Source organism: Erithacus rubecula (genome assembly GCF_903797595.1).
Source record: "Erithacus rubecula genome assembly, chromosome: 15".
In the NCBI taxonomy this organism is placed as follows: Eukaryota; Metazoa; Chordata; class Aves; order Passeriformes; family Muscicapidae; genus Erithacus; species Erithacus rubecula.
The window spans coordinates 17,461,713-17,476,686 of NC_136667.1; the positions used below are offsets into that span (position 1 = coordinate 17,461,713).

A 14,974-nucleotide genomic window follows, 5' to 3' on the forward strand; every position below is an offset into this window, starting at 1 on the left:
CCCTTCCCTTCCCTTCCCTTCCCTCCCCTCCCCTCCCCTCCCCGGCAGCAGCTGCTCCCTGCCCATGGGGGCAATCCTGATTTTCTGGTGCCACATCCAAGCTCAGCATCATTTGAGCACAGTTTGCATTCTTTTTGTCTGCCTCACATTCATCCAGACCAAAGCTCACCCTCCACGTGCCTCTGAGTCCCTTTTGTGTTCCTCAGCACCACATTTGGTTACCCAAAACAATTTTAACTTTTTTTTTTTTTTTTTTCCCAATTGAATGTGCCTCTCTCTTGGAGCAAGCCAGCAGAGTTTTTTTCTAGGAATGTCTTTGCTCATATAGAATATTCTTCATGGCCTTTCTGAACTTATCTGTTTTTGTTTTTTTTTTCCTGGGCTGGAGCTCTTGTGGCCACCTAGGAGCTGACAGATCTATGTCTGTTTGGTTTTGGAGGAGGACTATTGTGATGAATGTTTTTATATTCCTCACTAACATATGCTTTTAATATGGTAACAGAGGTTCCAGCACTCTTAGAGGCAGACAGTGACTTACTGCTGCTAACTAATCCCAAATTTGTCACTGTCCAGCTCAATAACACATTTCAAAGTGCTGCCCCATTAACTGACCACAAGATTTTGAGCTTTTTTACCTGTTCCTCTTGTCATTTTGCTTCTTCTTACAAAACTTGTGGGGGATTAAAGGACCCCAGTAACGAAATTTCCTGGAAAAGTTTTTTCTTTTTTTTTTAAGTGTTTGGGGTTTTGCAAAAATCTGGAAGCAAATTGACACTGGAAGATTTGCAAACCATTCCCACAGGAGCCATGTCCCAGAAGACACAGGATCCAGCAGTTCTCTCCCAATTCCATGAGCTGCATCAGCCTCCAGATATTTTTTCTCCTCTTCATCAGCTGCCAGGATGGTCAAAGGGACAAGGCAGGGAGCTTGCAGAGCATCACTGCACAAATGCTGCTGCACAAGGAGGTTTTAGTGGGGAAACAGAACCTTGGAAAAGTGACATGTCCATAAATCTTGGGATTCTGACTTCACTGCTGTGCCCCAAATTTGGGTTTCCCTTGGGGCAGGTCACACTCAGCACACCCTGGTGTGGAAGATGGGATGGATACTTTGGGAAGGGGCAGTGATCCAGAGCCTGCCCTGATTTCCCATCCCTTGGGAAGCCCCCCTGGCTCTGGACCTGCTGGGGAGGCTCAGGTGAGTGCTGTGGGTCAGAGCAGAGCTGTGGGAGCACCTGGGCACACAGAGGTTTTTTGGGGGCTGCAGCCTCTCTGGAATGAGCCAAATCCAACTTCTGCCTGCAGAAAAACTGCACCCCAGGTCTGTGTGAGCTGTGGGGGATTACCTTGCTCTCCATTCCCATCCACATCTCCCACACAGCCTGACAGAGTCCATGTCCCAGCCTTGCCTCTGCTCCCTTCCGAGAAGTTTTCCAAAGATTAATGCTCCACTTACATTTTTTTTCCCTAGTTTAATTTACATCTGTTTCATATTATTTGCAGTTCTTTATCTGGGTCACTCCCTCCTCAGTGTTCTTCCCTCCCTGTTATCCCAGAGAACTGAAAGCTGATTGTAGCCAGTGTTCAGTTCCAGCCTGTCATCCCACAGACCCTGCCAGCTGTCCTAAAACCCCACTCAGTTTTCCTAGAGAAGCCATTGTCTCTTCTTTCCCTCTGAAAAGACCTTCCTCAGCTTCCCAAATCTGTCACCAGCCCTAAATTCCGTGTTTGTGGAGCCTGCAGTGTCCCACCCCAGCGCTGCCCTTTAGCACTCACAGCACAAAGCAGCGGATCAGATTGTACCCCGGAGGATTCACGTGCCAGCTGGGATTTTGGAATATCCCACAGCTGACCGAAAACTCTGGTGGGGGGATGGAAATGTGTTTGTTGAGCAGGGAGCGCAGGGAGAACAACAGAGCGTGGAGCTGGAGCCATTGAAAAGGCAAAGGGACTGGACAGGCAGAACCGGATTATTCAAAGCAGAATTAGGGCTGAACGGCGCTGAAAGCGCTCCCGTGACGGCTGAAAAGCCCCAAAACCCGGGTTAGAGCCGGCAGCCGAGGGGCAGCAGCGCAGGGATCCGCTGGATGCTGCAGGAATGTCCCGGTCCCCTCGTGATTGGCTGCGGATGCCGGAGTCAGTTTGCACGGGGCTGATCAAAAAGCTCCCTTGGCTCTCCAAAGGCTCTGTCTGAGCGCAGGGATCCGCTGGAGAGGCGCGCTCGCATTCCTCGGGAAAAACTTCTTTGGGATGAGAGAGCTTCTCCCTGCCAGGAGAGGCAGGGGACCAGCCCTGGGGAGCCGCGCTGCTGCTTTTCTCCCCCAGCTCGGGTCCCGCAGCCATCCCTCCTGGCATGCTCCTCATCCCTGAGCGCACGATGTCTCAGTACTCCACCAACTTCCTGCTGCTGCCCATCCCCGAGTATCCCGCGCTGGACTGCGCGCCCAACAAAATCATCAAGCTGGTGGTGCTGGGAGGCAGCAGCGTGGGCAAGACAGGTAAGTGCCAGGTGTGTGCCCTGCTTCTCCTTGCAGAGCTGCCCAGACACGCCAGAAACTGGGACATTTGTCACAGCTTTACTAGTTCAAGTTGCTTTTTTCTGTTTGTTTGTTTGGGTTTTTTGTTTTTGTTTTTTAAGGAAAAGGCACAGGAGAATTTGCGAGGCAGATTTGCTGTAGGTGCATCAGTTTTGTACTTACCAATGCTGCTTCTTGCTCTTCTGCAAATTATTGGGCTGTGGCTGAATTTACACTGCCCCCCAAAAAGTGGCTTTTATCCTCTTTCTGTAAATGTTTTCTGCTCTGCAGACAAATCACAGAATACAAGATGTGCCTTTATTGTTTTCCAAAGGAGAGGGGAAGAAAAGAGGGTAAAGGCAGCATTGGTGCATTTGAATATCTGGATGATTTCAGGAAGTATTAAAAGCAGATTGATTTATTACATCTGTGGTTCCACAGGATTCAGCAAAATGTTTGCTTGTTTTGGCTTTGAAGCAGCCACATCTTCATATTATTTTTAAATAGTTTGTTGAAGACTTTTAAAATAGTCTGTTGAAACTGCACAGGCAATTTCATCTAAAGGATGACCCAGTATCACTGTGAGAAAAATAATTGCTTGAAATGAAATCTATTATAAAATAATGTTGCTTGCAGAATAAGACATTTTATTTAACTCTTAATGAAGTGGTTTTGCAAGTTACTAGGAGTCTACTGAGATCAAAGCACCACAGGAATATAAGTTACTGTTGCTATGATGGGATTTAAATATTTTATGCAGAAAAAAAAAGTTCTCATTAAAGAGTTTAAGAAAGCAGCTCAGGTTAAGGTGAATAAGAAGGCCCAGGGTGCTCCAGCATGACCCAGGGTTGCAGAGCACATGGAGTTTGTTTGCTGACTGTGATTAGACATCACAAATTGGTTTTGTGAGGGGTTTTAAGGCTGGGAAGAAGCATTCCATACATCAGCCTCACTTCTTGCATGACATAAAATGCTTAAGTTTGGATTAGCTGCAGTCCACTGGCTTGTTACCCATTTCCTAAATAATTGCAGAGCAAAGGACAGATTGTTTTACCTGCAGTCACAGGGAGCTGAGCCTCCACCCTGAATCTGAGCTCATTTCCAACACAAGCTGTGAAATACTCCGTGTCAGATCTTTGAGTGCTGGGAGTCGGGAGCAGCACTGGCAGAATGACACATGAGCAATCCAGAGATGGACTGGGTTTTGTGTGAGATTCCTGCCTGCAGGAGGATGAGTCGTGGGGCTGGGCTCTCGTTAAGGACCCATCTTTTTGTCATTGTTTTGCAGCCCTGGTCGTTCGCTTCCTCACAAAGAGATTTATTGGCGACTACGAAGCCAACACGGGTGAGTTCTGCTCTCCCCAGCAGCGCTGCAGAGAGCTGGGAAAGAAAGAAAGAAATCCCCTCTGGTTTGTGGCTGCTGCACGTTCCAGGGAAGCCAAGTGGTGTTAGATGTCCATAAGGTGCATATTTTCAGTTAATAGCCTCGAGCTATGAATGCAATAAATCAAAGGCTCATTATTTATGATCCTTTCAGCTGGTTGGGTTTTTTTTTTTTTTTTCCAAGTTGATGGAACAGGATCAGAGTAAAAGCTTTGCTTGGGGACATACCTATACTGAAACACAGGCTCAATGAACAAGCTGCACATCAACTAAACCATGAAACCCAATGCTACTCCGCCTGCAACCCCAGGGAAGGCAGAGGAATTCTGAGGGGTGGGATTTTCTGTGCATTCCCTTTATTTCAGGGACTATTATAACCACGGAGACTTTGAAATTTAAGCCTTCTCTCCATGAGACAAGCAAAGCAACCATTCCTTTCTTGTTTAATCCAGATGGTGTGTTCATGGGACCTGTTTCAGGAAAACTCTGACTGATTTGGCCAGTGTTGTAGGATGGATCCATGAACCCCGTGCTCATCCGTGCTGCACATCCCACACATTGGCCACCTCACAGTTTTGGGGTGAAGGTGGAAATTCAGAGTTCAGAAAATGCTTCACTTTGGAGATGCTTGCTGAGCTGAGGATGAGGAGGGAGCAGCACAAGACACCTTTGATCAGAGGAAATGCAATCTGAAAGCTCCTCCTTGCAGCTCCCCCTCACTGACCCCGAGTAACCCCAATGGCTGGCTGCACTTTTGCCCCTTGTCTTGTGTCACCTCTTCTCTGGGAGGTTGTGCATCAAGTGAGCCTGGGAGCTGTGCAGTGATTGCTGCCAGAGCCACTGCTGGGAGCCACATGCTTTTCCCATTAAGCTCTCAGTCCCATGGTTGTGCTGCAGGAGAAATGAATATTCCAGCAAGAAGGAACAGGTGGCAGTGCCCTTGGGGTCACCCAGCCCTGCTTCTCCTTGTGCCAGGCATCACCAGGCAGAGCAGGGCAGTGCCTGGCAGCACCTGCTCTTTGTTCTGCAGGGCATCATGAAATGGGAACCAGGGGCTGTCTGCTCTTGATTCAGGGGTACAGTGTTCCCTCATAAAATCATCTTTACAGCTTTAAATCAGGTCTGATTTGAAATACAAACTAAATCCCACCAGGGCTGGATCCCCTCACGATATTAAACCATGATATGAAATGTGGGATTCAGTGCTAAATTTCCTCATGTTGAAAATGCTCTATGAGCCCAGACTCTTTTCCACTGGAATAAAATCACTTGTTTCCTTGAAACAAAGCTGATTTTCAGCAGTGAGGGCATTGCTGTCACTAGCTGGGCTCCCTGTTGATCTGAATTCCTCACTCTCCAGTGGGTGGATTTCTCCACGTTTGACATTATTCTGGAGGCAGCAGTGACAATTGTATTGGTGCAAGACAGAAGGGCTGCCCACAGCAGCTGTGGATTAGCATTTCCTCACACCCCCACGTGACTTGTGTTAATTCTAAAGAAAAATGATGCTGACATCAACCCCTGAAACTGTCCTTGTCACACCACAGAGTTCATAAGATCAAGATTTAAATTTTCATTGTCATTTAACTCAGCTGCAGTAACAAAATAAAGTTCAAGCCTGGGATAGGAGAGGTTAGGTCAGAGCTAGACCAGGCCTAGGTGAGTGGAACTGGCACTTGGCTGTGAATATGTGTCCTCCAGATGAACCAAAGTCAGGTTTAAAGCACCCAGTCTTTAGGTATTTCAGCCAAATTCTGCTAAAATCACACAAACCCCAAAGAGCACCTGGGAGATTTATATAGAGTCACTCACTCTGTGTCCAAAACTGGAGCACTTTCATTTTTTAAAGGCATTCAGAAAAATGCAGCAGGAAACATTCACCAACCACACCTGTATGTCTTCATTTGTGATTATAAAAAGTGTTCTGCACTTAAAGTTAAAAATATGGTCTAGGAACCTGAACAGGATTTATGTGCCCTCTTTGAGGATGTGACTCAATCCTTTCCCAGCCCCCAAGGTGGCTGTTCACTCAGGACAGGTCCCCACACAGCAAACACAACCCCACTTTGTTGAGCAAACACTCCAGGGCCACTCACTTTTCTACAGGCAGTTCCACATCCTAAATTTCAAAACTCTGAATTTCAACACTCCCATTTTACCTTTCCTTTCTAATTTTGGTTCCCTGCTACAGCCCCTGACTGATGCTCTTCCTTCTCCCCCAGGTGCTTTGTATTCCAGGAAGTTCACCATAGATGGGGAGCAGATCTCTCTGCAGGTGCAGGATACTCCCTTTGTCTCACTGGAGGTAAAACAACTGCTCTGTGCTTTTTAACACACTTCTGTCTTATGTTTGTTGCCAGCACTTCCATCTGTGATTAACTCTGCTTAGCAGCAGGAAAATACCTGGGCTCAAACCCAAGACTAATCAAGGTACCTGAAACTCCACCAAAATGAGCTCTTGAAGGTGTTAAATCAGGCTCCTTCAGGAGCAAGTCAAAATTAAAAACAGTTTTATTTCCAGCACATTACTAAACAGCAGTAAAGTCACAATCTGGTTCCCTCCTGCCAACAGCTTGATTGTTTAATTTTCTGTCAAGGTTTCTGTCCCTGCATGGCCCAAAACTCACCTGCCCAGAGGCCCAGCTGGTTCAGCCTGGACCTTTCTCCACACCAAAATCTCCCAGATTTAGAGAAGTGCTTCTTTCCAAGGGGCCAGGCTTCACAACAGTTGTCATTTCCAGCTGTGGTGCTTTGCCCTGCTTTCCTTACTCTGGTTTTAAATGTAATTAATTCCTTTATTTTAAGATATTAGCATTTATCAGACTCCTTTTTCTAACAGTGTTCTGGACAGTTTGACTTGATAATGTTAAAGACCTTTTCCAGCCCTGATGATTCTATAATATGATATTAAAGACCTTTTCCAACCTTAATGATTCTATAATTCTATCATGATATTAAAGACCTTTTCCAATCTTAATGATTAGATGATTCTATTATATTCCAGATTTAATATTCTACCAGGAACCTCTTTCTAGAAATATTTTTCCAAGCAGGATTTATGCTGTCTCATTTGCTCTGGACACTCAGAAGCAAACAAAAAGCTGCAGTGGAAGCTCTCCAAATATTCAAGTGGGATTTTGCAGCACAAAGGGCTTTGCCAGCTTGTCCTGAAGAGAGGAGCTGTGGGGGGAGATTGGGCACCACTGGGATTGCTGAAAAACACTTTAAAAAGGGAATCCCCTCTCTCTTCTGTGCCAAGGAGAAAGGAGGGGTTGCAATAATCCAGTTCCTGTTTGCAGACCACATAAATGCCGTTTTCCTGTTTAAATTAATAATGCCTTTAATTAAGTCCAGTAATTCCAGAGCTGCATAAAATTAGTCAAGTCAACAGCTGAGGCTGTTTAGCCAGAAATTATCTTCAATTAGTTAGGAAGGAGTTTAATTTTCTTTGTCCCAGTCCAAGGTTTGTGCTGTTGTAAGATCTCCCACAGACACCTTTATCTCACCCTGTGTCTGTTTGCTTCAAATGATGTATCTGCAATAACTGAAGGGACTGTGACAGAACAGGTTAAGACTGAGAAAAGGCTGGATTTTTAATTAAAATCCTTAAGGAAGAGAGTCCCCTGCACTCTGCAGGCTGAGCACAGTGTTCCAGGAGGAAATCATGTGGAAACCCTCAGGATTCAAGCCCCCAGAAATGTGGAAGTGTCAGAGAGAAACAGAAGCAGGTTTTGTTGAGTGATCCATTGCTGCTTGACCTATACATTGCAAAGGCCTGTGTGTTTTAAAATTCATTCTGGAGCAGAGATTTCCATTTTAAAAGTAGCCCATTAGCCTTTGATTTCCTGAATAAAGCATTCCTCCTGGGATTATCCATCCATCCATCTGCCTACTGGGTGGGCCTAGCAGGAGTGAGGGAGAATTTCTGCTGTTAGAGCTCTCTGAATGAGCACCTTCTCCAAACCCATTTTCAAAGCTTGCCAGTGCAATTAGTTCCTTTTATTTTTATTTTTTTGTTGTTGTTGTTGCCATGAAAAGGTTTTGCTGGTGAAAAGAGGCTTCCAGGACATGGAGAGTGGCTAATTATCCCCAGCCTGGCTAAAACCCAGACCTCAACAGTGCAAATTGCCCTCCTTCCCACAGGCTGCCCCAGCCTGGCTGGAGTTCACTCTCATGAACCATTCCAGTCAGGCTGCTGGGGGGGATCCTTCCTCTCCCTCCTCTCCCTCCTCACCATTCTGGTCTGGAGTGATAAGAGCATCTGATAACCAATTTCACTGCTCACAGGATTTAGCTGTGAGCTGGCAAGGGCAAAGAGCCTCAAGGTGTTGCCAGTGCCTCTGTGGGCTATAATGAAATATTTACAAAGGGAACTTGGCTGGTAGAAATCCTGAGGAAAGTTTTAAGCCTAATTTACACTCTGTCCCTTCAGAATTTCTACTTCCTCCTCACAGAAAAGCTTGTCTGTAGTTATTTTACTGTCTGATCTACCAGAAGAAAGCTGAGCAGTTTTACTCATTCTTTTCTACCTCTGCTCTCTGAAGTTAGGTTTTATAATTCATATTTAGGTCTAAATAAGAGTGATCTGTTTGGGGAGAGTGCTGAGCACTAAATTATGTTAGAATTAATGTAAATGGCAGATATGTATTCTATAGATTAATAGATAATGGAGTGTGTTTTCTGTTAGTCTTAGTGAAGTTGATGAAAATTTCCTGGGTAGAATTTAGCAACAAAAATAAAAGTTTTAGCTCTGTATTTATGATGTTGAACTCCCTTAAAATACATATTTTCTACCAGCTTCATGAAGAGCTGTATACAGATTATGCTTGTTGGATACAAAAAAAAGCTTTTAAACCCACTGTGCTCTATTCAGCTTTGTATTCCCAGAGCTGGTGGTTGTTGGAGTTCTAAATAGGAGTGGTGATAGACACAAGAAATGTGTGACCAGAAAAAAAATACATAAACCCATCACTGCTCCACAAATTACCAATGAGATTTCACCTGATTTTCAGTTCCAGTCATTGGTTCTTGGTAAAAAATTGCTTTTTTTCCAAATAATTTTGACTATCTGGGGACCTGCAAGGCAGGAAGACCTTGCAGGCTTCACCAAAAATAGTTAGTGAGAGTCTCTGTCCGTGGAGACATTTTAAAAAAAATCAGAAAAAGATCTAAAAGTCACATGGGGGACAACTGTTCACCTGTCATGGTGTGACAAACCTGAAGGATCTTTAATGCTCTTACTGTGCCCATCACAGTTTTATCCACAATAAGGGTGTGAGTTTCTGACTGGTTGGGTACAAGAGAATTCAGAATTAACTTTTCAAAGCAGTATTTTGGCTTGTCTCTTAAACCAGTTTGCTCTGACCCCTCTCCAATCCACATTACTGCTTTCCTGCAGTGTGGGAACAGAAAATGATGGAATCAGGGAGGTTGGAAAAGATGTCCAGGGCTGAGTGATCCCCACCTTGCACTGAGTGCCTCATCCAGTCATTCCTCAAACACCTCCAGGGATGGTGACTCCAAACCTCCCTGGGCAGCCCCTTCCAAAGCCTGAACACCATTTCCTTGGAGAAACTCCCAATATCCAACCTAAACCTCCTGATATCCAACCTAAACCTCCAGATATCCAACCTAAACCTCCTGATATCCAACCTAAACCTCTGCAGGTGCAGGTTGAGGCTGTTTCCTCTCATCCTGTCACAGGGAGCAGAGCCTGGCCCACACTTGGCTCCTTTCAGGGAGCTTTAGGGAGCAGAGAGGTTTTAGGGAGTACATGAAAAACATGACCACCCTTTCTGTGGAGAAACTCCCTATATCCCTAAACCTCCCCTGGTGCAGCTGGAGGCTGTTTCTTCTAGTCCTGTGGGAGCAGAGCCTGACCCACACTCGGCTCCTTTCAGGGAGCTTTAGGGAGAGACCAGGGCTACCCTGAATCTCCTTTTCTCCAGGAGGTTCCAACACTGGGAATTTTGCTGGTGCACCCAGAGAGGTTTTAGGGAGTAAATGAAAAACATGACCACCCTTTCAGTGGAGAAACTCCCAATATCCAACCTCTACCTCCTGATATCCAACCTGTACCTCCTGATATCCAACCTAAACCTCCAAATATCCAATCTAAACCTCCCAATATCCAACCTAAACCTCCAGATATCCAACCTAAACCTTCTGATATCCAACCTCAGCCTCCCAATGTCCAACCTGCACCTCCTGATATCCAACCTGCACCTCCTGATATTCAATCTAAACCTCCCTATATCCAACCTAAACCTCCTGATATCCAACCTAAACCTCTCCTGGTGCAACTTGAGGCTGTCTCCTCTCATTCTGTCACAGGAAGCGGAGCCTGGCCAACACTTGGCTCCTTTCAGGGAGCTGTAGGCAGTGACCAGGTCCCTCCTGAATCTCCTTTTCTCCAGGAGGTTCCAACACTGGTGCAACCAGAGAGGTTTTTGGGAGTACATGAACAAACAGAGCAGTGCTCAGATCCAGCTCTATCTGGGGCTGTTCCCTGACACACAAACGCTGCTGTTTTGCAGGATGACACGGACAGCATCTGCTGCCAGGAGCAGATAAACCGCTCCATCTACTGGGCCGACGGCTTCGTGTTGGTCTATTCCATCACGGACTACGAGAGCTTCCGCCTGCTGCGGCCCCTGCACCAGCACCTCCGCAGGATCCACCCCAACGCCAACATCCCCCTGCTGCTCATGGCCAACAAGGGGGACCTGCTGAGGGCCAGGCAGGTGTCCTCCAAGGAGGGGCTGCAGCTGGCCACAGAGCTGGGCGGGAGCTACAGCGAGGTGTCGGCGCGGGAGCACGGCGAGGGCGTGCACGAGGCGTTCCAGCAGCTGTGCCAGGAGCTGAGCAGGAGCTGCAGCAGCTGCAATGGGGAGAAGAGGAGAGGGCTGCACCTGGTGAGGCCCAAGTCGCCCAACATGCAGGACTTGAAGAGGCGTTTGAAGCAGGCTCTGACTTCCAAAGGCAAATCTGCCACCGCGCTTTGATGTGGCCGCTCGGGATTTGTGTTCTGGGTTAAAAGGCAGCAAGGTGGGAAAAAGGGGCATCAATTCAGTTATAGGGTTGTGAGAGACTCCAGGTTGTGTTAGAGACTCCAGGTTGTGTGAGAGACTCTTTCACATCTTTCTCCAAATGTCCCTGCTCATTCAGCAAAGTAACTTTGCTCTCTGGGGCAGGGATTTCCAAACTGTGGTTTAAAAAAAGAGATTGTCCCGAATTATTTCCCTTTTTTTTTCCCTTTTTTTTTTCCTTTAAAAGTGGGTTTTGTTAATGAGAATAATGAAATCCTACTTTTAAGAGATGTGACTCCCCTTGGGAATGGTTGTGTTCCCAAATACAGGCAGTGAGCTACAGCAGGACATGAGGAGAGTGATGGGACTTCTACTGAGCAAGAGAATGGACCAGATCTATTTCATTGCAAGACTGGAAAACAAATGAGTTAATTAATTTAAATGAAGAGCATAAATAGCAAAAAGTGTTAGTTAAATGAAAGAGTTCTGAGCAATGGGGAGAGACTTGTTCATATGCAAACTTAAGCCTTACATTGTTTCTTCAAAGGGAGATTTTTTTTAAAAATCGCTATTTTTTCAGATTATTTTTGTTTAAAAGTACAGCAACTGCCTCTGAAAATGATTATTTGGGCATAATACAAACTTGTGGCAGCATTTTGTAGTCAGTTTCTCCATGGCATTTCTCATTTTTCTGAAGGTTTTTTAAATGGCAAAAGGGAAAAATAGATCAGAGTGGTTTAAAACCTGCCACTGATCAAGAGCATGGAGGTCACCTAAAAGTCTTAATCTTTTAAAGTTAGACTTCAAAATGTTCTTAAAGAAACAAAGCCTTCACAAAAAACATATTTACATCATTAGGTTGGCTGGAGGTTTTTAAGAAGAAAAGGTTTTATGATGCCTGAAATGTTTGGCTTGGGGAATTCATTGTTTTGTTGTTTGAGTTAAAGCCAGGCTGCCCTGAACAGCTCCCAGAGCATCCCAGCCTGTCAGGACACATCCCAGCAGCAGAGTCTGGCTGTGCCTCAGCACATCCAAGGATTTGGGGCTGTATCCCATCAGGTGATTTCTGGAAACAATAAAACACCACAGAGGTCCCAACACTCTGTTCTCAGTGAGAGTGGGGAGCTTGGGCCATGTCAAATCCATGATGCACCAACCTCTTCTTCAAACAGAGCAGATGAAGGATTCAGGGACCATGAAATGAAGTCAAGCTCAGTGATTCATACTCAGGGACACTGGAGGGAAACCCGAGTTTGATGGATATGGGAAAACACTCCCAGCTGCAGTTTCATCTGGCAAGACTCAGCTAAATCAACCTTTTCCTCATTAGGAGCAGCAAAAATGCAAATAGAGCCTGATGAGTATGTGTACAGCTCAGGGCTTTAAAATGTACTCTGTATTTTTCAATTCCCTATATTAGACAGCTCTAGCCATGATTTTATCACCTGGATTTGCCTTATCTCCAGCTCACTTTCTGTTTTATTTATTGTTTTCCACAGCTACTCATCTGAGAATGTCTTGTGTTCTGATTCATTTAAGAGTCTTTCATTCCCCCAAATGCCCTGCACCTGGTTTTAAATTCAGTTTCAAGTGGTAGTAGGAGGGGAAAAGTTGGATCATCCAAAAAGTTGGATCATCCAAAAAGGGGCTCAAATTATATCAGGGAATTTTTACTTTGGCTTATGCTTGATTAACAATTTAGTATTTGAGCAGTGTCATTAATCATCCAAGGCACTTTGGAATCTCAGTGTTTTAAATTAATAATAACACAGCTCAAATATTGAATGTAAAAATTCAATAGCTCAAATATTGAATCTAGAGATCCAATGGCTCAAATATTGAATCTAAAGATTCAATAACAAGAAATTGAGCAGTTTGCAAGACACACAGAAACGGAAGTATTTTTGTATTGGAAAAATGATCACCAATTTTGAAAAGCAATTAACAATTTTGCCACTCAAGTACTGTACAACAAGGGCTAGATTTGTTGGAGACAATTTGCTGACATGGGTCTGAATTTGTGCTCCAACTTGGTAGATTTGTTTGAAACTTCCTTCAGCTCAAATCCTTTCTGATTTGGGAAGAAATGTCACCAAAATTCAAACCTGTCAATGTTTTAGTTTTGTCAGTGTTTAATAAAAACATGCAAGGTCTTCCCTGAGTAGTGAATGAAATGGCTTTGGAAATATTCCTTATGCAAATAAGTATTCCCACATGGGGGAAAAAAAATCTCCATTTTTGCTAAAGCAAAAAAATATTGAAACATTTAAGTCTTCTCTTAGGTACTAACATGTGGCAAACATTTATTCTACTACAGAAACTTTAATATTTCCTTCATTCATTGACCAGGGGTAGAAATACTGGTTTTAAGACAGGACTAACCATCTACAGAAGGCAATAAAGCTCAGGTTTTTTTGGGCTTTTTTTTGGGGGGGGTGCAGCAGTTGAGCCCCAGGACACCTCACTGTGCCTCAGAGGCAAGGCTGGATGGCAGCACAAAAAGCAGAGAGAAAAGAATGTTATAGAATTAAGTGCCTAAAAATAATCCTGTATGAGATCAAAGTTTAGTCATGTAGAACCTGATCCTGAATTAGAAACTTCAGGCTGCCAGGGGAAAACATGTATTCTACTGAAGGTTTAAAATTAACCCTCTAGAGAGAAAGTACTGCCATCAAGTCAGGAGGGAAAAGGGTAAAACAAGGATTTGAGAGTGTGGGGTGATTTTTGGATGTCAAAGAAAATTCTCAGCTCAGTTCTATTGATTTAATTCAGATTAACTCCACTAGACTCAATACCAACAGCAGTGAGCTGCAGAATTCCTTCTTTTAATTTTTTTCCCTCATCCCTCATCATTCTTCTGAGCATTTTAAATCTTTATGCACCATCTGGTTTTCAAGATGGTTTTACAGCTGGGTTTACTTGGGCACAAAGCAGTTGAGTGATTTGCCCCAAGGTTACACAGCTGAGCAAGTACTTGAGAGGAACTCCAACCCTGTGTCCTTTGTAATCAATTCCCAACTCTCTACAACAACTCACAGACTGTACTCCTTCCTCAAGGTATGCACAAAGCACAGTGAGTTGTATTGCTCAGGAATGGAATTAAAAGTTGGGAAAAGTCTCTTAAATTTCAGCTGTGTTGGGGATTGAGCAAAGTCTCAGTGACAGGCTGGCACCTCACAATTACAGCAACACCCAGACAGGCTTGGGACTGACTGAAAATATTCTTAATGGTTATTTCTGTGTTCCTGTCAGCTGCATTTCTCACACATGTCCAGTTGTTCCCCATGGAAATGGAGTGTGATCTGGGAAAAGGGGAAATCAGGCTCTATTTTCAGCTCTTCCCATGACTTACTTGATGATCTTGGCCAGATCTCTTAGTCTGAATAACTCTGCCCATAGGTCACAGATACCTGTCACACACTTCAGCATCAGGGGAGAATCACCAAGGAGAAATCAAGGAATTGCCCTCTTTTGAATAGGGATGGCTGAAATATTTACATCTGAATTCACATCTTCCTTCTGCATTCCTTCAAATCACTGTTGTTGTTTGGATCTCACATTTACACCAGGAGAAAACCAGAAAATTCAGATCCTGATTTCAGAAATATTTGTATCCAGGGTACCTGGCTGCTCCCAGGATTTGTGTCAGGTGCACAAATGAAGAAGAAGGAATAATTTTCTGAGATCTCAAAAGAAACTTGCTCTGTACCAGAGAACAGTTGTCTAATTGTTTTCCAAGGCTGATTGTTACTGCTGGATTCCCCTCTGCCCACTGGCTAAGTAGATTTGGGGTCAAAATCCCAGTGCTGTGTTTGCAGAGCCAGCACATGGCCCTGAGGCAGCAGAACACAATGAAATACTTGCTAATATTTCATGTTCATGGATTCTCAGAGCTCTGCTGAGCTGTGCCTGTCTCCTCTGGGGCTCACACAGGAAAACCACAGAATTAAAGTTAAAATAGATCTCCAGCTTCACTTGAAAAGCCCAAAATCAGGGACAATGGGATAGAGAAGATGATCCAATCTATCACTAATGGAGACAAAGCAA

At 44.6% G+C, this 14,974-nt stretch overlaps 1 protein-coding gene across 1 annotated transcript; it reads left to right on the forward strand.

Moving 5' to 3' along the window:
• Positions 1-279: 279 nt before the first annotated feature.
• On the forward strand, positions 280-11,690 carry LOC306808407 (ras-like protein family member 11A-like). Its single transcript, XM_079318979.1, has 4 exons — positions 280-2,498; positions 3,805-3,861; positions 6,122-6,204; positions 10,436-11,690. The coding sequence occupies exons 1-4, from the start codon at positions 2,354-2,356 to the stop codon at positions 10,901-10,903; spliced, it is 753 nt and encodes a 250-aa protein (XP_079175105.1). The 5' UTR covers positions 280-2,353; the 3' UTR covers positions 10,904-11,690.
• The last annotated feature ends 3,284 nt before the right edge of the window (positions 11,691-14,974 follow it).